This window comes from Lynx rufus, unplaced genomic scaffold (assembly GCF_022079265.1).
Source record: "Lynx rufus isolate CCGP_SWC_20201006 ecotype Redwood Valley unplaced genomic scaffold, mLynRuf1.p SCAF_16, whole genome shotgun sequence".
Lineage (NCBI taxonomy): Eukaryota > Metazoa > Chordata > Mammalia > Carnivora > Felidae > Lynx > Lynx rufus.
In genome coordinates, this window is record NW_025814830.1 from 7043820 (window position 1) to 7064570 (window position 20751).

Sequence of the window (20751 nt, forward strand, 5' to 3'; positions counted from 1 at the left end):
GCCCGGACTGGTTTGTGTGTTGTTTAGGGAGGGGGTTGGAGAGAGGAGGGAGCCCTGGGCCACTGCATGGTGAGCTGGAAAAGACTGAGAAAAGAATCGTTAGCCAAGTCCCTTAGCTTGAGATTGTTTTTGACTCTCCTTCGTCTGTGTCCATTTGGATTCAAAAATCTCAACGTTATTAGTAGCCTAAACAAGATAGTTTTTATTTCTTTAGAAATCCAGGATGGGCAGGTACGGTGGCCCTGAAGTCATCAGGAACCCAGGCTGCTTCCGGCTCACTATTCTTTGGCTGTGGCCCCCATCCTCATGGTCTAAGATGGCTGCTAGAACTCCAGCCATCATTATTTTGCGGGAAGAGAAGACTCCTTCCTCCCAGAACTACTGCACCATACAACATTTCATTAGTCACAGCTTAAGCCACATGGAAGGGCTGCAAGGGAGACTGGGAAATGTTGTGCCTTAGCTGGTACATCATGCCCAACAACAAAAAAACTATTTTACTAAAGACTCCTGTGTTTCCCATAATTGAAGCTTTAAAATCCTCACTTATTTACTAAATAAGAAGAGGAATTAAGTCATTTAAACAATTCAAGTATAAAGGAAGAGAGAAGAATGGATATTGAGAGCCAATTAACAGTCTCTGATATTCTCATCAGGGTATAAAAATGACCAGAGAGAGTAGGATACATCACGGTCGTTATTTAATACTTAGATTTTGGAATCAAAGAGAGCTGGGTTTGAGTCTTGGCTTGGCTTTGTGGGCCAGTTTCCTGGAGGGAGAAACCAGATTATTTGGATTCTTCTGCTGAAAAGAGGTAGTTAAAAAATCGTAAAAGCATCAAATAGCCAATATAATACAGTTAAAGGACACATCACGCCAGAAATTTAAGGGAAAGGTACATGGGGCATGGAAGCTACTTTTGCTCTGAGGGCATTTGCTTATGCCAACAAACTTGAGTTTCCTATTTGTAATCTTGTAGGGACAAGCAGACAAAAGTCAAGGCCAAGCCTGCCCAAGGTGGGAAATCTCACAGGAGCTGGGATCCCACCAAACTACAAGCTCCAGTAAGGATGACCCAGAAGACTGCAGAGAAGATGTTCTAAACACTGAGGGGACGGGTGCCTGGGTGGCTCTGTCAGTGAAGCACCCGACTTAGGCTCAGGTCATGACCTCACGGTTCGTGAGTTCAAGCCCCGTGTTAGGCTCTGTGCCGACAGCTCAGAGCCTGGAGGCTGTTTGAGATTCTGTGTCTCTCTCTCTCTCTCTCTCTCAAAAATAAACATTAAAAAAAAATTTTTTTTTAAATAACACTGAGGGGAGCACAAGACCAAAGGAGAGAAAAAAGTGGACCCCAAGAATTCATGGACACAGGCTGGCCCTTGGCTCAGGTTTGTGGCCCAGGTTTGTATCATCTGTGTTGCAGGGTACTTCTTAGCTGAGACGTCTGGCAGAAACAAACATAAATCCTCTGGGGTAAGGAACTGTCATCTAGAATGCCCACAAGTGATTTTTCAGACAATGACTAGTAGACAGTCACAGACAACAGCAGAAGCAGACTCACAAAGGCTTCACAGGGTGAACCGGTCAGGCACAGGTTAGAATACAGGTATCCCCCCCTTCCCGAAAGTTCAAGTTAATTCACCTAACCTTTACACAAGACCTACATTAATATGGTAACGGCTGTTTTCATAAAAGTGAAAATCTTCAGATCTCTTTCCTTTAGTGAAAATAGGTACCAGTGTAGGTCTTTTTGTAAAAGTGGTGGGACATGAACTTTTGGAAAGCAGGGGATACTCTTTGTGGCTTATAGGTTTCATAGGATTGCTCTATACAAGAGCTTGGAAATCTGGGGGGTGGGGAGTGGGCGGAAAGAAGCCACAGGAGCGCCTGGGTGGCTTAGTTGGTTAAGCGTCCAACTAAGCTCATGTCCCGATCTCACAGCTTGTGAGTTCGAGCCCCACATTGGGCTCTGTGTTGACAGCTCACAGCCAGGAGCGTGCTTCGGATTCTGTGTCTCCCTCTCTCTCTGCCCCTCCTCCACTCATGTGCATGCGTGCTCTCTCTCTCTCTCTCAAAAATAAATAAACATTTTTAAAAAGGGGGGTGGGGGAGAGGGGAAAATGGGTGATGGGCACTGAGGAGGGCACTTACTGGGATAAGCACTGGGTGTTGTATGTAAGCGATGAACCACAGGAATCTACCCCAAAAACCAATAGCACGCTTTACACACTGTATGTTAGCCAATTTGACAACAGATTATATTAGTAACAATAACAGGGAAAAAAGCCACAGACTCAATAACCCAAAGTAAAAACTCAATAGCTGGGCTAAACAGCAAATAAGCCAAGACTGAAAAAAGATTTGTTGAACCAGAGCTAGGTCTGAAAAGTTAGCACAGAGACAAAAAAGAGACACACAAAAAAATATGAAAGAATGTCATGGAGAATACAATGTCTAACATATTCAGTTGACCTTCTAGAATCAGAAGAGACAATGGTACAAAGATAATATTTAAAGACAGGATGGTTGGCGAATCCTAGACTGATGAATGACACCAACAAGCCCAAATAATTATAAGCAGAGCGAATTAAAAAAAAAGTGCCCCTAGACACGTTGCATGAAAGTGTCCGGCTACGTGACCTATAGCCATTGATTTCTCTGAAGCTGTTTGTTCAAGTGCAAAATGAGAATACTGACCCTTCTTCGAAAGGTCGATGCGTGAGTCATCGGCACCTGGATTGCTCAACAGGTGTACTTCAGATAAACCTAGCGGCCCCTCCAGAGTTGTAAAACCAGCAAGCCCCTAGTTTGGGGGACAAGTGGGAGCTGCGGAAGACACCTGGCCAAGCATCAGCAGCCTCATCTGTGAAATGGGGCTAAGGATCCCTGTCCCCGATTCAAGGGTGAAATGTGCATCAGGCCTCCCTGCCCGGTGCCTGGTACTCGGTACACCCCACTGGGAGGTCTTGCAGGAGACGTAGAGAGCCCGGGGTGTGTAACTGAACACACGGCTCCCCGTCTCTAACACCGAGGTGATGGTCTCCCCTCCCTCGGGGATGGCAGTGACGCTAAGGGGAGATGAAACCCTCTCGGGTGCTTGGCACTGTGGGTAACACACAAGAAATGAACAAACAGGAGCCGTGCCTGTGGCTTGAGATCCAGGCCACCCTGGCTGTTGATAGAAGACACAGAACTTCCATTTCTAAACTCGACTAGTGCCATGTCCACCTGTAAGAGGCCACCAGTGTCCCCCCAACCCTGCTCTAACTTGCAGTTAATTATGCGGCAGGAGGAGCTACTTTTTGTCAACCATCTGTTGGGCCGGCACAGGGGATTTCTGGGAGATGAGACATGGGGTTAAGAGTGCAGTTGTGGGTGAGAACGTGGGCTCTGTAAACAACGGGATATCATTCTCAGCCCTAGCCACTTCCTTTGCAAAATGAGAACCGAAATTGTACCTACCTCAGGACTTGGGCGGTGACTCCATGAGCCAATCTGTGTAAAGTGCTCATGGCGCCTGGCACACAGCAGGTGCCAGATGAAGGTCAGCTACTGTGGAAAACCACGAACGAGGACCTATTTCTCCTCTCTCATTTGATATCCTGGGTTTCAGCCTGTGAGTTTTCTGGAGTCTTCTCCAGCCCCGAGCTGGCTCGGAAGGCCAGTGCTCACCTTCACTACGTAAGTTCTGATTCTCTGGAGTTCTGATTCAGCAAGTTTGGGTGGTGGTTGTGGGGGGGGGGGGAACGGGAGGAACCTGGGATTCTGAATTTTTTAATAAGCACTCCAGTTGAGCATGAATATTAGGTAGGGTTGGGAAATACGTCCTCAACTGGAGTTGCAGTGACCCCCACCTTCTCACACTCCCACACCCACAACAGAAAGACAAAGGATGGTTTGGTAGACCTGGTGGGCAGTGAATCAAGGTCCGTCTTATTCCCTCCACGGACACACTCAAACTTCTCAAAACCGAGTGTTTCCCAATGTGACTTCTGAGGTACCCTAGTTCCACGAGCCTTGCAATAAAGGGGTTCCACGCTGAAATAGTTTGGGGGAAACAACACTGCATTCTGTCTTACTCTTGGAAATGTCACGTTGTGCAATGAAGAAACTCCTTTAATGTCTCCTCCCGCGTCTCTGATCCCCCTTTCTCATGCAACACCTAGTCATGCTAATTCTGCAGAATATGTTCCCCAGAAACACTGGTTTATTGCCCTTGGGTCTGGCAGACTCGAGTCCCCAAATATCGGCTTCCGTCTCCTCTGTTCCTGTTTACAAGCACGTCCCCTGTGGACCCCCCATGGCAATCCACGGACATCGTAAGAACATAAGCCACGGAGGATTCATTTGGTGGGGCGGTGCTGCTGGTCCAGATGCCTGGCCAAGGTGTGCTGACTCCAACCAAACAGCATTTGGTGCCTGTGAACCTTCAAACCAAGTGCTTCAGGACAGGGTCCGAGCTCTCATGCCTTTGGCTCTCGCCCCCACAGTGGCCTTGTCTCTTCCGTGTCTTTGAAGAGTGACAGCTTGAGACCATCAAAGGAAAGAGGATCTTCCGATCATGGCATAAATAGAGCTGAAGAAAGGATCAGGCAGCCTGGCTTGAGCTCTGTTGGCTCCGGGTGCCCTTGGGACGTCCCAGCTGGACACTTCTCCTTCAGAGTCCGCCAAGGGGGGCTAGAGCCCCAGATACTCAGCCAGGAACACGGCGAGGATGCGGCTCAGGTTGTGCACCGTGGGGGGGTGCAGGTTGGCCTCCGAGTCGCCAGGCGTGTGCCAGACAGAGGGGAAGGGCATGGAGATGAGGTGGAGTACTGGGACCCCTGTAGGAGAGAGGGGAGGCTTGGTCAGGCCGACGGCCGACCCAGGAGCCCAGACCCAGGCCCGGGCAAAGTTGTCTCACCCCCACCCAGAAGATACTGAGTCCTGGCCCTTGAAGAACTCTGAATGACGATTTTATGCACGTGAGGGCAACGTGTTCGTTTGAAAAAACACATCTGGTGTATCTATTGTTCTCAGACACACATTAGAGAAACTGAATAGTTAATGGATTAGGCAAAGACCAGAAGAAGGGAAAGAGGGCCTTTGAGTTTCCTTACCAGGTAGACTATTAGGCTGTTTTTCTGTTCTTTATTTATAGCTCGTACCTTTTAAAAAAATTTTTTGTTTAAAGCAATCTCTAGGCATGCCTGGGTGGCTCAGTCGGTTAAGCATCTGACTTCGGCTCGGGTCACAATCTTGAGGTTCGTGGGTTTGAGCCCCACATTGGGCTCTGTGCTGATGACTCAGAGCCTGGAGCCTGCTTTGGATTCTGTGTCTCTTTCTCTGCCCCTCCCTCGCTCACGTTTTGTCTCTGTCTCTCTCTCAAAAATAAATAAATATTAAAAAAAAAATTTAAAGCAATCTCTAACACCCAGTGTGGGGCTCCAATTCACAACCCCAAGATCAAGAGTCAGATGCTCTATCTACTGAGCTAGTCAGGTGCCCTTAGCTTGTACTTTTATCATACATGTTCTATTCTAGGCCCTACACTGAGGCCATACACATCCCCACACACCATTTTATCCCTGCAATAATCCTTTAGAGTAATCCTATATTTACCCCTATTTCATAGACGAGGATACCCAGGCACAGAGGCAGGCACAGTGATTTGCTTAAGCTCCGGCCTCTAGTAAACCTGCACAGCAGTAATTGGAACCCAGGACACCTGTCTCCTAAGTCTGTTTTCCTAATCCCTGCACTGCGATGAGTTCCTGTCCTCAGAGCACTTTCTTCTGTGTTTGTCAATATCTGTCAATATCCAATACCCTCTGTGTTTGTCAATATCTGTCCCCCCCCCACTAGACAGGACCCAGGCAGATTATTGTCCATCACTGTATCCCTGACACCTGGCCCAGTACTGCAGTGGGAAATAGTCACTGAATGAATCAATAAAGAAGGCTCTGGAGGGGCACCTGCATGGCTCAGTCGGTTAAGGGTCTGACTCTTGGTTTTGGCTCAGGTTTGTGAGTTTGAGCCCCGCATCAGGCTCTGTGCTAACAGTGCGGATTCTCTCTCTCCCTCTCTCTCTGCCCCTCCCATGCTCATGCCCTCTCTCTCTCCAAAAGTAAATAAGTAAACTTAAAAAAAAATAATTAAAACGGACTTCAAGCTGTATTATAAAGCTGGAATCATCAAAACAGTATAATACTAGCACAAAAACAGACACTCAGATCAATGGAACAGAATAGAGAACCCAGAAATGGACCCACAAATGTATGGCCAACTAATCTTTGACAAAGCAGGAAAGAATATCCAATGGAATAAAGACAGTCTCTTTAGCAATGGTGCTGGGAAAACTGGACAGCGACATGCAGAAGAATGAACCTGGACCACTTTCTTACACCAGACACAAAAATAAACTCAAAATGGATGAAAGACCTAAATGTAAGACAGGAAGCCATCAAAATCCTCGAGGAGAAAGCAGGCAAAACCTTCTTTGACCTTGGCCGCAGCAACTTCTTACTCAACACGTCTCTGGAGGCAAGGGAAACCAAAGCAAAAATGAACTATTGGGACCTCATCAAAATAAAAAGCTTCTGCACAGCGAAGGAAACAATCAGCAAAACTAAAAGGCAACTGACAGAATGGGAGAAGATATTTGCAAATGGCATGTCAGATAAAGAACTCATCAAACTCAACACCCAAAAAACAAATAATCCAGTGAAGAAATGGGCAAAAGACATGAATAGACACTTCTCCAAGGAAGACATCCAGACGGCCAACCGACACACGAAAAAATGCTCCACATCACTCATCATCAGGGAAAGACAAGTCAAAACCACAATGAGATACCACCTCGCACCTGTCACAATGGCTAACATTAACAACTCAGGCAACAACAGATGTTGGAGAGGATGTGGAGAAAGAGGATCTCTTTTGCATTGTTGGTGGGAAGGCAAACTGGTGCAGCCACTCTGGAAAACAGTGTGGAGGTTCCTCAAAAAACTAAAAATAGAACTACCCTACCACCCAGCAATTGCACTACTAGGTATTTATCCAAGGGATACATACAGGTGTGCTGTTTCGAAGGGACACATGCATGCCAATGGTTATAGCATCACTATCAACAATAGCCAAAGTATAGAAAGAGCCCAAATGTCCATCGACGGATGCATGGATAAAGAAGATGTGGTATATAGATACAATGGAGTATTACTCGGCAATCAAAAAGAATGAAATCTTGCCATTTGCAACTACGTGGATGGAACTGGAGGGTATCATGCTAAGCGAAATTAGTCAGAGAAAGACAAATATCATATGACTTCACTCCTATGAGGACTTCAAGATATAAAACAGATGAACATAAGGGAAGGGAAACAAAAATAATCTAAAAACAGGAAAGGGGACAAAACATAAGAGACTCTTAAATATGGACAACAAACAGAGGGTTACTGGAGGGGTGTGGGAGGCAGGATGGGCTAAATGGGGAAGGGGCATTAAGGAATCTACTCCTGAAATCATTGTTGCACTATATGATAACCAACTCGAATGTAAATTAAAAAAATAAATAAATAAATAAAATAAATAAAAATGAAAAAAATAAATAAATAAAAGGTGCCCTAGAATCAGAAAAAAAAAAAGATTAAAAAAAAAAGGCACTGTAAGGAATGCATATTTGTTCAATGAGTAAATTATAGAGCAAAAGTTTAAAAAGCAGTTGTTAATACTCACTATATGCCAAGCACTGCATACGAAGGCATTTTATATACCTACTCTTGTTCAATCCTCCCTACCCTGTGAGTATGAATATACACATACAGGTGTGTTTGTATGTATATGTCTCTTCGTTTTCTAGAAGAAACATAGGCAAGAGGCTCAGAGAGGCTGGCTAATCTGCCTCGGGTCAACCCATGGGAAGTGGCAGAACCCAAGCCTGTCCAGTTCTAAAAACCTAGGTTCTGAACCCCTCTAGCAGATGTCTGCAGCCCTGGCTGTGCCTCAGGATCATCTGGGAGTCTTGCAGAAATAATTCAGAGACCCGAGACTGTGGTTCAGTAGGCCAGAAATGAATGCAACCGGGCATTTCTCGAAGTTCCTTGGGTGATTCTGCTGGGCTGTCAGGGCCTGGAAAGACAGGCTTGGGCTGGAATCCACAATCACTGAGGCACCAACAAGAGTAGCTAACATTTTCTTGAACGCTTATTATGCGCCATCACCATGCAAGTGGCATCTTTACACGTATTAGCTCAGTCGGTTCCCTCCACAGCTCTGAGACAGGGGTTGCTAGTGACCCCGTTTTACAGATGAGAAAGTCGAGGCACGAAGATGTTAAACAACTTGCCACCAGTCCCCAGCCCTGGGAGTGGGCCAGGGCCAGGTCCCATCTGTGCTTTCCTTGGACCCCCGCCCCTCCCCAACCCTCACTCCTCCCTACAGCACCTACCTCTGCGGAGGAAGGGGATGTGGTCATCTTCCACAGAGCCGGGGGGCTCCCCGGGCTGGAAGTACATCACCTCCTGGGGATGAGACTGCAGCAGGTTCAAGCGGTGCAGACGCTTCTCTGGAGGTGGTGGCATTAGAGAGTAAGAGCCAGCCCCTCAGGGTCAGAGGTTCTGCTCACAAATCAGAGCAGGGCAGGAGGCCTGGGCAAAGCACTGATCATCCCGACAAGAATGTAGTTACCCCTTCCTGAAGGCTCACTGTGTACCCGGTCTATTTATTCCCTCTGAGCCTCAGAGGCAGATACCCCTCCTATTGTCAGTTTTGTGCCCATTTTACAGATAGGAAATTGAGGCTCAGAGAGACGAAGCCATTTGCCCAGGTTCACACAGCCTGTAAGAGGCAGAACCAGAATTCAAACCTGGGGCTATTTGACCCCAGAGCCCCTGTTTGTAGTCACTGCACTTGATTGCTGTGGGATCTTTGTGTGTTTCTGCCCTAGTGCCTTAGAGGCTAGGGAGGTAGAGGGCAGGCTGGATGACCCCTTAGAGACAGGTGCCTGACTCGGCTGGCCGTCCCTCCCACATCCCAGGCTGGCGCCTGCCTCCGCCTACATCCTTACCTATGCTCCTCAGCCGATGGAACCAGCGGGCCGTGTGAGGAAAGTGACTGTAGAAGTTTGGATTGGGGGCGCCCAGGAGATCAAGAAGCATGAAGAGCTCCTAGAGAGAGAGGCCAGGTGGGATGTGGCCAACCTTGCACGGCCCTCTCCCTCCCTCGCCGGAACCCAGTGGGGCCCTGGTCTTACGATAGCCTGGATCCTGGTGGGGCCTGGGCTGTGGGGTGCAGACTCCATGAGCTGGGCCAGGTGCCGGGAGCCATAAAGGGAGTCCTTGGGTCCCCACTCCTTCAGTGCCTCCTCGCCATCCAAAAAGAGCAGCTGCAGAGTCACCGGGGCTTCCTGTGGGAGCTGGTGGTCAGGGCCTGGACCCATCCACATTCCCTGCCCTCTTGCACAGCTGAGCAGGGAAAACTAGGTCTCCTCCCTCATAGAAGGTGGTGGCCGGAAGTACAGACTCTGAGCCAGACTGCCTGGGTTCAAATCCTGGCTCGGCCACTTCGTAGCTGAGCAGTTATGGGTAAGTGACTTCTCACAGCATCAGATGTCAAAATGGGGTTAATAACAAGTCTCACCACACAGTAGGATTCAAATTTGGGTCCTGGCGTAGTGTCTGGCATATAGTAACTAAAAAGGGTCAGCTCTGACTGTCAGTGTTATTTCTTAGGCTCATTTAGCAAAAGAGACCCACACGCGAGTAAGTGTACAAACAGTGAAATACACTTGGGACAAATGCTTCCAAGAATTACAGGGTTCTCGGGGCACCTGGGTGGCTCAGTCGGACTTCGGCTCAGGTCATGATCTCACGGTCCGTGGGTTCGAGCCCCGCATCGGGCTCTGCGCTGACAGCTCGGAGCCTGGAGCCTGCTTCGGATTCTGTGTCTCCCTCTCTCTTGCCCTTCCCCTGCTCACAGTCTATCTCTCTCTCAAAAATAAATAAACATTAAAAAAAGAAGAAGAACTATAGGGTTCTAAAAGAGCATAGGAAGGGAGTCGGGGATAAACTAGCCTGGGAAACACGTCGGGTCTCCTGGGAAGAGACGTTTGCACCGAGATGAGTGGGAGCTGGCCTGGCAGAATGGAGCAGAGGGAAGAGTGTCCCCAGGCAAGGAAGCAACATGGATGAGGGCTGGGGCCAGAGCCAGAGAGCTTGGTGAAAAGGCCCGGGGGGATTAGCGAGGGCCTTGTTACAAGGATCTTGGGCCTTGTTACAAGGGGTTGAGCCAAGGAAGGGGTCTGAGCAGGGGAGGAGCATGAGGAGATTTGTGGTTTCATTCATTTATTCATCCCACACATTTCCACCGACATCTGAATTTATGCCGGGTAATCATCTGGGCGCAGGGAATACAGCAGAAAACCAAGGCAGCCAAATCCCTGCCTGTGTGGAGCTTATTCTAGTTGGGGAGACAGACAGACAAAGCGCCATAAAGCCTGGGATGGTGACGGGGGGGCTCTTTCAGGGTGGTTGGGAAACCATCTCAGAGGGGGTGACATTGGAGGACACTTGGAGGAAAGGCGGGAGCCAGCCGGGAAGGTATCTGTGAAAAGCACATTCTAGGCAGAGCAAAGAGCAAGTGCAAACGCCCTCAGATGGGAGGGACTCTGGGAACTCTCCAGAATCTGAGGAACAGGGAGGAGGTGGGTGGCTAGAGCACAGTGAGGAGGGACAGGGGTGAGAGATGGGAATGGAGAGGTGACAGGGCACACCTCATGGGCCTCTGTAAGGACTCTGGCTCAGGCTTGCAATGAGGTGGGACCCTGGGGAGGGTTTCGGGCAGAGGAGGGACAGGATCTGACATTCAGGGGGTGAAAACATCCCTGTGGCTATGTGTGTGGAGTGGAAGCAGGAAGACAAGTCCAGGCAGGGGAGGCTGGTGGCTTGGACCAGGGTAGAGGCAGCCCGGGCCCCCCACTCCTCACCTGCTCCTTGGCTCTACTCAACTCCCTGTCCAGGGCCTGGGCCAGCTCCAGCAGCAGGGCGCAAGGCACGGCCGAATCCGTGGCCCCCACAAAGGGAGCCGACCCAGACGGGAAGAGCTTGGAGTCGTAATGGCAGGCAAGGGTGAGGTGACGGGCAGCCCCTGGGTCCAGCGTGGCCACCACGTTGCCAAAGTCCAGTGGCCCCAGGGGTGTCGAGGCCGTGAAGGGGTCCAGTTCCACATGCCAGCCTGCCGTCAGGGTCCGTAGGGTAGTCTCCAGGAACTAGTGGCAGGAGAGAGGTGGGAGGGTGGGTGGGGACTGGGGAGGAGGTCGGGAGAAGGGCCATGTGACCTGAGCCATGCAGAGCGCTTGGGCTGACTCATGATCCCCACTTCTGTTTAAGTCATTCCCTTGACACACTTTTGCTGAGTCCCTACTGAGTGTGTGTAGTGACCCTGCCTCTTCAAGACTAATCCCAGCTCACTCTTCCAATAGCACTCACTGAGTGCCACGCCTCATTCTAGCAGCCTTATGGGGATAGGACTGTCGGTGGCTCGCTCCATTTCATAGATGAGGAAACTAAGGCACAGAGAGGTTAAGACACTAGTCCAAGGTCACACTCCAAGTGGCTGAGGTCGGATATGAACTCAAGGAGTAGGGATTCAAACGACTCTGGATGCCCCAAAGGGAGGCAATACAAAGATGTTGTTGTGCCAGCTCTGGAGCCAACCTGAAACTTGGTATATCATTTATTAGCTGGGCAAAATGCTTAACTGCTCTGGGCCTCAGTTTCCCCATTTGCATAGTGAGGATCACATTGTTACGCACCTCATGAAACAGTTGTCTAGCACATAGTAAGCTCTTGGGAGCAGTACAGAAGGCAGTACAGCCTGGTGGTTACTAAAGTGGGACTCTAGATTCAGATTATCCCCAGTCAGAGCCCCAGCTCTGCGTCTTAGTTGCTCGAGGGATCTTGGGCAGAATGCCTAGTTCTTATTCCCTGGCAGGCTGCCAGGTCAGGCCTTGGAGGTGGGGCCCTTTACCTTTCTGACTTGGAGATTGCCGGGGCTGCCCGGGGTCCGCACAACCAGCAGGGGGCGCAGGTAAGTGTTCCAGAGACGGTGTGGGTCCAGTTGCCCCACCACCCTCCGCAGCCGGGCTTCAGGGAGGCTTCCGATCAACCGGCCCTTGGGAGGGGGGTAAGATAGGGAAGACAAGTGCAGAGCATGAGAACAACCCCCATACCGACCCTACCCCGGAGGCCACCTCCCCTAAGAACCCCGGTTCTTCCTAATTCGGGCCTCCAGCATCGGAGGTTTCCAAGATAAATCCTAGATAGACTCAGAAAAGGTCCCTCTAAATCCATCAGATTGCCCACCCCAATCCTGATTGGGAAATCGAGGCCGAGAGAGGGGAAAGGACTCTTCCAAATGGCTGACTTTCAGATTGGAACCCAGAACTGCCAATCTTACTACTTCCAGACTCTTCCTCTGAGGGAGAACCACCTATTACAGAACAAGCCCTATAGCAACGGGCATGCGCTCTATTGACGGAGACCGCAGCACCTGCGGCTACCGCCGTACGATACAGACACGTCCACCTGAGACCTCAGGGAAACGCAGGCGGGGTTAAGGGGTACCCGTGTCCCTGCCCAGCCTCACCCGCAGCTCCCGGCCCCGCGGCAGCTCCTCAGTCTGGCGGTGCCAGCCGCTCCAGATGGTGTAGAACGCCGAGGCCACGGCCAGGGACAGCAGAAGCAGAGGCAAGAAGTGCGCCCGCGGTAGCAGGCGGCGCTTGGGCGGTGAGGGTGGCTCCAAGAGGCCACGTTCCCCCAGCCGTAGCCGGGGCCGCCCGCGGCCCCCGGAAGGCATGGCAGCTTCGCCCTGAAACCGGTCCGGGACCGCGGATAGTTTAGGCCCAGCCAAATCCCACCCCATGGAATCACCGGACCAATGAACAAGAAGAGCGACTACACCATCCCACCCTTTCTCCACGGGTGAAGCCAATGCGGACTCTCGTTCTGAGAGCACGCCTTCCTGTCTCCCTAGGGCTTTGGGGGTTGGTCCCCTGAGGGTTGCACAACCCAAAAGGGAGCGCGAAAGGCATAGGCTCCACCTCAGCGGAAGAAGGGAAACCAATGAGAAATGTTTGATCATGGAAAACATTCGACCTAGGCGCAGGTCCACGCCCCTCGTGTATGAAGGCAAAGGATTGGTTACTCGGAGTCGGAAAGCTCAACAGACCCGAAAAGGACCGTCCCTAATGGAAAAGGGGCGGTGTCCATGCCTGAAGCGAGGAGCCGATTGGCTTCGCGGAGGCCGCGCCCCCGGAGGCAGGGCCGGCGGGCATTTGGAATGGCGTGTCCTTTCCCTCCTTCAGCCGGTGCCACTCTACAATGAAGTGATTTGAGTCGGCCCCGTTTCTTCTCTCCATTCTCGTGAATATCTGCCCCGTACGGTCCTAAAAGACCTGGAACCACTACGCGAGGCTTCTACTCCACCTCCGCGCAGGCCTGGCGCGGATCGCTATGGCAACAGGCCACGCCCCACCCCCCCCCTGGTTGGGAATGCGCAGGCGCCAACGGAAGTGGACCAAGGGAAACGGAAGTCCCTTCTGTAGCTCTAGTTTCAGAGGCGGGAGCAACGCGGACGAGACGCCGCTGACCTGAGAGCGCAGCCACTACCACCATGTGAGGCCGGGCTAGGCTTTGGCGGCGGGAGTGGGGTTGAGGGCGCAAATGTGGCCGCTTATCAGTGATGGGCAGAGGCGGGACGGAGGCAGATTTTAGGGGTAAAGTACGCACCTTTCCACCGATGAGATTGAGGGCGGGCGTGGGGCCCTTGATGGATCCTAAGTTCGGGAGAGAAGGCAGCTTTGTCAGATAATAGGCTAGGAGCTTTCCCAGAGAATTAATCTTATTGAAATGGATTTTAAGGGGAAGAACCTGCGAAAGGGGAGTGCGGAGTTTTAGAAATAACGGTTTGAGGCATGGGACTTAGCCGGACAACTAGAGCTGGAAACGGTTGGCTTTTCACCTATTTCGTGACTTTTTCGACTAACGAGTCGCCGTAATGATTTCGCTTGTTTATTTATTCATTCGTCAATTCTTGAGTGCTCATGTATCAGACACTGCTTTAGACACGTGGGATAGATACATCAGTGAGTAGCACTCCCCACCCCGCAAGGGAAAAAAAAAAAAACCCTGCTGCGGCTTATGGGGTGGGCAGAGGCAGGCAATAAATACACTGATAATAAACATGTAAAGCATATGGCATGTTAGGTGACCAGAGCTGTGAGTAAAGAAACAATAGAGCAGGGTAAAAAGAATGGGGAATGCCAGTTTTGAGAGAGATTAACTTAATAATAAGTGCAGAAGGACACATTGAGAGGGCAACACTTGAGCAAAGACCTGAAGACAGAACCACAGAGATAACCTGGGGAGGTATCCAGGCTGACGGAAAACAAATGGAGAGGCCAAAGGTGAAAGTTTGCCTAATACCTTAAAGGACCACCTAGGAGGCCCCTGGTTGGAACAGAGGTATGGGGGGAGATGCAGGACATTGTAAAAAAAAAAAAAAAAAACAGTTGGATTTTACTTTTTACAGAGATGGGAGCCATGGGAGGGTTTTGAAGAGTGCGATGATATAACTTAGGTTTTGATACAACATCCAGGACTACTCTGGAGAACAGACTGTCCGGGAGCATGGGTGGAAGCAGGGAGACAAGTAAGGCTCTGAGGAGCGAGATGGCGGAGGTTTAGGCCATGGTTAGAAATGGTGACATTCTGGATGTATTTTAGAAGCAGATGGCAGGGTTTGCCGACAGATTGAATGGCGGATGTGAGAGAGAAGAGTCAAGTTGATACCAGAGTTTTTGCTCAAGGAACTAGAAGGATGGAGACAGGGAAGGCTCTGGATAGAGTAAGTGGGGGCGGTTGGGAGATCTGGAGCTCAACCGACGATGCGTAAGGTTGGAAATGTCTATTAAGCATCTGAGCTGTGGTGCCAAGCGAGGGGGGCTGAGCAGGAGGGTGGGCGTGTTAGGGGAAGGTTGAGGAGACGCTGAGTGCAAGGCCATGTGACCACCCATGCTCCAGCTCTGGGCCCTCTCACCTACCGCTTCCATACTTGCCCCCTCAGGAGCCTCCTCAACAAGCCCAAGAGTGAGATGACCCCCGAGGAGCTGCAGAAGCGGGAGGAGGAAGAGTTTAACACGGGTCCGCTCTCTGTGCTCACGCAGTCGGTCAAGAACAACACCCAAGTGCTCATCAACTGCCGCAACAACAAGAAGCTCCTGGGCCGCGTGAAGGCCTTCGATAGGTGAGCGCCTGGCTCTTGGAAGGTGTTCCGTCCAGGCCTGCAGGGGCGGCCCCAGCTCCAGTATGAGGAGCCCAGACACAAGGTTTTCAGAGTCTTGGGGCCTAAGCCTCTTCAGACCTCGAGGTGTGCAGTACAGTAGTTAACGGGCATGTACTTGGGAGCCGGTCTTCCTGGGTTCGCGTCCCAGCTCTGCCTCTTAGCAGCCGCGACACCTTCGGCAACCCACTTTCTCTCTTCCGTACAGTGGCAGTAATTCTGGTGGTTGCAAAGACTCCGTGACTTGATACACGCGGCATCTAATCAAGTCATTAGAAGTACAGCATCTGGTGGGGCGCCTGGGTGGCTCAGTCAGTTGAGTGTCCAACTTCGGCTCAGGTCATGATCTCATGGTTCGTGAGTTCGAGCCCCGCATCGGGCTCTGTGCTGACAGCTCAGAGCCCGGAGCCTTCTTCTAATACTGTGTTTCCGGCACCCACTTGTGCTCTGTCTCTGTCTCTGTCTCTCTCTCTCTCAAAAATAAATACACATTTAAAAAAAAATTAAAAGAAGGACAGCATCTGGCACACAGGAAGCACTTAATCAGTGTTTGCGGCTATAACATAGAATGTCTAACATCAAGTACCCATGCTGGGGACTTTTTTAGGCTCCAGAGACACAGCAGTGACTAAAGCAAAGTACAGGATAGCTCCTGTACTCAGAGAGCTTGTGCTGTAGGTAGGGAAGCCGACGGCAAGCACATGAATAAGGTGTCGTGAGAAAAGTAAAGCCAGGTAAGAGTATGGAATGCTGGGAAGGGGGTGCCATCCTAGATGGTGACGTGAGAGGCCCCATAGGAAGAGGCAGTGGTGAACACCCGAATAAAATAAAGGAACAAGCTAGGATCTGAGAGTTTCAGCCAGAGGGAACAGCAAGTGATTTTTTTCCTCTCTGAGCCTCAGTTTCTTCTCCAGGAGGTTGAGACCGAGACCAGGAAGTGCCGAGCCCAAGGAGGCAGGTAGACCTGGCCTTGAACACAGGCTCTGCCACTTCTAAAATGTCATCCCACTGTGTGCAGTGTCCTGCTCTGGAAGCCGGAGATGACACTCGTGTTTACCTCCCGGGGGTAAGCTGCAGTGAGGATTGCTGGGTCAGTGCTCAGAAAGTGCTCAGAAGAGGCCGGGGCGCTTGATAAGCGCTCAGTAGGTGGTGGTTTGTTTCTATGTAGGATATGTATTTTATTACATATGTTTTTTATGTATGATATAGATCAGCCTGCCACCCTAGTATGTATCCTGCCACATTTGACTCACACACACACACACACCCGGGGGCTCCTTCGTGGTGTTTGCCGACAGCTTTATTGAGGTCTCATTGGCATGTCGTCGCTATCGTGAATTTAGTTGTTTTTAAGGTAGAATCTTCCACGTGGTCTTCTGCGTCTGTTTTTCACACATATCCGCGGTCTGAGAACATCACTGCAGGTCAGCAAAGGCATTCTTTTTTTTTTTTTTTTTTTTTTTTGAGAGAGAGAGAGAGAGAGTGAGCAGGGGAGCAGCAGAGAGAGAGGGAGACAGAATCGGAAGGCTGCCTTCCTCAGGAAGCCCTCCATGGCAGATTCCTCGGGTCTCCTTACGTGTTCTCATGCAGACAGACAGAGGAGGGTGCTTTTTCTTTCTTCATTTTTTTTTTTAATTTTTTTTTTTTTAATTTTTTTTTTCAACGTTTTTATTTATTTTTGGAACAGAGAGAGACAGAGCATGAACGGGGGAGGGGCAGAGAGAGAGGGAGACACAGAATCGGAAACAGGCTCCAGGCTCCGAGCCATCAGCCCAGAGCCTGACGCGGGGCTCGAACCCACGGACCGTGAGATCGTGACCTGGCTGAAGTCGGACGCTTAACCGACTGCGCCACCCAGGCGCCCCTTAATTTTTTTTTTTTAACATTTATTTATTTTTGAGACAGAGACAGAGCATGAACGGGGGAGGGTCAGAGAGAGGGAGACACAGAATCAGAAGCAGGCTCCAGGCTCTGAGCCATTAGCCCAGAGCCTGACGCGGGGCTCGAACTCACGGACCGCGAGACCGTGACCTGAGCTGAAGTCGGACGCTCAACCGACTGAGCCACCCAGGCGCCCCTAGCTTTTTCTTTATTTTTAAATCACTGCTGGAGCACCTGGGTGGCTCAGTCGGTTAAGCCTCTGACTCCTGATTTCGGCTCAGGTCATGATCTCGCGGTCCGTGGGATCGAGCCCCGTGTCGGGCTGTGCGCTGACAATGTGGAGCCTGCTTGGGATTCTCTCTCTGCCCCTCTTGCATGCCCCTCCCCTTCAAAAAAAAAATAAACAAACTTTAAAAAATAAATCCGTGCCAATGGCCTACCACGCAGTTTTAGACCTCGGCTTTTTCACTTAACGGTATATCTCAGGAATGTTTCCATATTGGTACACTACTTTTTTTTTTTTTTTTTTTTCAAGTGCTAATGTGTTCACATCATTCCAAAAACAGTAATAGCACTCCAGTGGCAAGTTTCCATCTAGCTTGTCCCCAGTCCACCTAGGTCACCTTACTGCTCCCAGTTTCTGAGTGTCTTCCAGGATTCTGCATTGTACAATGCCAAGCGGGTGGTATATATGCTTCTCCTACCCTCTTTCTTCCCTTCAGAAGATCACTTTCCATGCACACTTGGCCTTTTTCACTCAGCAGTCCCTCCTGGATATCACTCTATAGCAAGGCACAGAGTTTCCCTGCTCCTCCTCCTCTTCTTCTTCTTCTTTTTAATTAATTAACATTTGTTTATTTTTGAGAGAGAGAGAGAGCGAGTGCGTGCAAGCAGGGGAGGGGTAGAGAGAGAGGGAGACACAAAATCCAAAGCAGGCTCCAGGCTCCAAGCTGTCAGCACAGAGCCTGACGCGGGGCTCAAACTCATGGACCGAGAGATCGTGACCTGAACCGGTCAGACTCTCAACCAACTGAGCCACCCAGGCGCCCCTTTAATTTTTTTTTTTTTTTAATGTTTATTTTTGAGAGAGAGAGGAGACAGAGTATGAGCAGGGGAGCAGCAGAGACAGAGGGAGAAACAGAATCGGAAGCAGGCTCCAGGCACCAAGGTGTCAGCACAGAGCCCGACGTGGGGCTCGAACTCACGAACCGTGAGATCATGACCCGAGCCGTAGTCGGCCGCTTACCCCACTGGGCCACCCAGGCGCCCCTGCTTCCCCACTCTTCTTAAGGATTTTCTTTTCTTGTTAGCACTTGATCACATTTCCTCATATCCTTCTGTCCCTTCACCCGGCTTGAATTGTTCTTCTTAGCAGTTAACATAACCTGAGAGCACATCCGGTCCCTTTGTTTACTCGCTTGGCATCCTTCTGTCCTCACTGGGACGCAGGCCCCGTCAGGGCGGGGATATCCTCTGTTTCATTCACTGCCATGTTCATGGCAAGTGTTTGTTGAGGGAGCTAATCCAAACCGTCCTCACCCGTGTCCCCCTGGCACCCTGAGCAGGACTACAGTGGAGGCGTCATGCACACCATAGGCCCCTGCGGCCTCTGTTTCTCTAAAGAGAAGCAGCATCCCTGCTGGTGCCTTTAGACGCACTTGGAGTTCAGAAGAAACACAGGCAGACCCATTTTGCTTGCCTTTATCCTGGGCCAGTCCCTTATCGTAAGTCTTGACAAGAATAAGAATACTGTATTGATTTTTTTTTTTTTAATTATTTATAGAAAGAGAGAGGGGAGGGGCAGAGAGAGAGAGGGAGAGGGAGAGAAAGAATATCCCAAGCAGGCTCCACGTTCAGCACAGAGCCCGATGCGGGACTTGATCCCATGACCCGGGGATCGTGACATGAGCCGAAATCAAGAAGAGGGCGCTGAACTGACTGAGCTACCACCCAGGAGCCCTCTGTATTGATTCATTTCATCGAGACGCCGTACGAGGGAGGTGTTGCAAATGGTTCCATTTTAGGGAGGAGGACACTGAGGCACGGAGGGGTGAAGTTCATTGCCCAAGCCTCAACCTGAGGACTTGTAGAGGTGGCGTGGGAGCCCCAGCTGTCCTGGCCCCGGGCCCGCACCTTCTCCCATGCTGCGCTGCTGGAAGAGGGTGGGCGGAAGGCTCCCACCTCACTCCTGGTGCCTCCCCACCCCCTGCCCCCACCAGGCACTGCAACATGGTGCTGGAGAATGTGAAAGAGATGTGGACCGAGGTCCCCAAGAGCGGCAAGGGCAAGAAGAAGTCCAAGCCAGTCAACAAGGACCGCTACATCTCCAAGATGTTCCTGCGCGGGGACTCCGTCATCGTGGTCCTGCGGAACCCGCTCATCGCCGGCAAGTAGGGGCCTCGTCCCCGCTGTCATCCTGCGAAGACCTGCCCTCTGTAGTGGGAATAATAAAGTCCTGTGTTTTTCTTAGTGACATCTGTCTGTTCCCAGAGCCTTGTGAGCGAGGCAGACTCGGGAGGGAGGCAGCTGGGCGTGTAGCCAGGCGCTGGAATCGGGACCTCTCTGAGCAGGTGAAGAGGTCCCGTCTCTGCCCCTTCCAGGCCTCACTTTTCCCGTCTGTGAAACGAACAGGTTGGATACAGAGAGCTCGTTTTTCTGTCTTCATCTTTTCTAGCTGCTTCTTGTCACCGCATCTGGCTCTTTGCTTCCTCTACCCCTCTCTCAGTAAGTTGGGCTCGAACTCAGGATTTCTTTCAGTCTTTTTTTCCATTTGTTCAGTCAGGAAACAGTCCCCCAAGTGCCTCCCCTGTGCCAGGCCTGTGTTGCCATGCTGGGGACCCAGCAGTACCCAGGAGAGCCCCGACCTGCCCTCCCCGAGGGGAGGAGAAGGTACCGTTGTAGCAGTCGGTACCCAAATATTGATAGCGACCGCAGCTGACACCTGCCAAACTGTTAGGGTGCCAGGCCCCGGCCCCTGTGCCGCTCAGCCTTCCTGTCCGCCACTGTGAGCAGGCGCTGTCAATTCTGGCCTCCGTTTCCAGAGGAGGGACCTGAGAGGTACAGAGAGGTGAGCACTTCCCCGGAGGTACCCAGCCGGGAAGCCGGGAAGCCGGGAAGCCGTCATTCAGACCCACCCTGCTCCAGAGCCTGGGGCTCAACCCTGAGCTCTGCTGCCCTTGAATTACAACTTAATTGCCCTCGGGTGAAATTCTCTGACAAACCTAGGGCGATAGAGGTGGGAAGGCAGGGTGGGAGGCTCACTTATTGTGGGGAGGGGGATAAGGAAGATCCCTGTCTTGCGGTGATGCGCAACCGTTGTGCTCTCCCCCACCCGTGTCTCTGTTCTGTCTCTGCCTGCGTCTTTCACTCCGTTCTCCAGATGGGGCCAAACGCTCGGTTGGTCAGGAGTTGGCAGGCCTCGGGTCAGGATGAGGACAAAATGAGATGTCTGATGCCCTGAGCTGTGGAAGGCACATCCTGAGTTATTCCAGGAGTCCATTAGTGACAGCGAGGGACCCCGTAACAGGAGAAGGCATGACACAAAGCGACAGCTG

General features: G+C 51.0%; 2 protein-coding genes across 3 annotated transcripts; one reads left to right on the forward strand and one right to left on the reverse strand.

Annotated features, from left to right (window-relative positions):
• Positions 1–3583: 3583 nt before the first annotated feature.
• QPCTL (glutaminyl-peptide cyclotransferase like) lies at positions 3584–13025 on the reverse strand. Of its 2 annotated transcripts, XM_047077818.1 has the most exons (7): positions 12623–13023; positions 12005–12148; positions 10962–11243; positions 9231–9383; positions 9045–9144; positions 8427–8543; positions 3584–4824 (listed from the first exon to the last, which is right to left on the reverse strand). In XM_047077818.1, exons 1-7 carry the CDS (start codon positions 12896–12898, stop codon positions 4679–4681), a joined length of 1218 nt encoding a protein of 405 aa, XP_046933774.1. In that variant the 5' UTR covers positions 12899–13023; the 3' UTR covers positions 3584–4678. The 2 variants fall into 2 exon arrangements, with proteins under 2 accessions (XP_046933774.1, XP_046933775.1); XM_047077819.1 differs by lacking the exons at positions 3584–4824; positions 8427–8543 and adding an exon at positions 8555–8637 and having other exon boundaries at positions 12623–13025.
• Positions 13026–13567: 542 nt separating this feature from the next.
• Positions 13568–19670, forward strand: SNRPD2 (small nuclear ribonucleoprotein D2 polypeptide). Its single transcript, XM_047077820.1, has 3 exons — positions 13568–13650; positions 15101–15280; positions 19417–19670. Coding segments are annotated over exons 1-3 (357 nt in total). The 5' UTR covers positions 13568–13648; the 3' UTR covers positions 19592–19670.
• The last annotated feature ends 1081 nt before the right edge of the window (positions 19671–20751 follow it).

What these genes read in the sequence shown, in the direction of transcription:
- QPCTL (XM_047077818.1), bottom strand. Translation starts at nt 12,898, where the DNA reads ATGGGGTGGGATTTGGCTGGGCCTAAACTATCCGCGGTCCCGGACCGG. An exon ending in CCATCGGCTGAGGAGCATAG is followed by an intron (nt 8,544 to 9,044) that starts GTAAGGATGTAG and finishes CACCACCTCCAG; the next exon opens with AGAAGCGTCTGCACCGCTTG. An exon ending in CATCCCCTTCCTCCGCAGAG is followed by an intron (nt 4,825 to 8,426) that starts GTAGGTGCTGTA and finishes TCTCTCCTACAG; the next exon opens with GGGTCCCAGTACTCCACCTC.
- SNRPD2 (XM_047077820.1), top strand. An exon ending in CGCGTGAAGGCCTTCGATAG is followed by an intron (nt 15,281 to 19,416) that starts GTGAGCGCCTGG and finishes TGCCCCCACCAG; the next exon opens with GCACTGCAACATGGTGCTGG.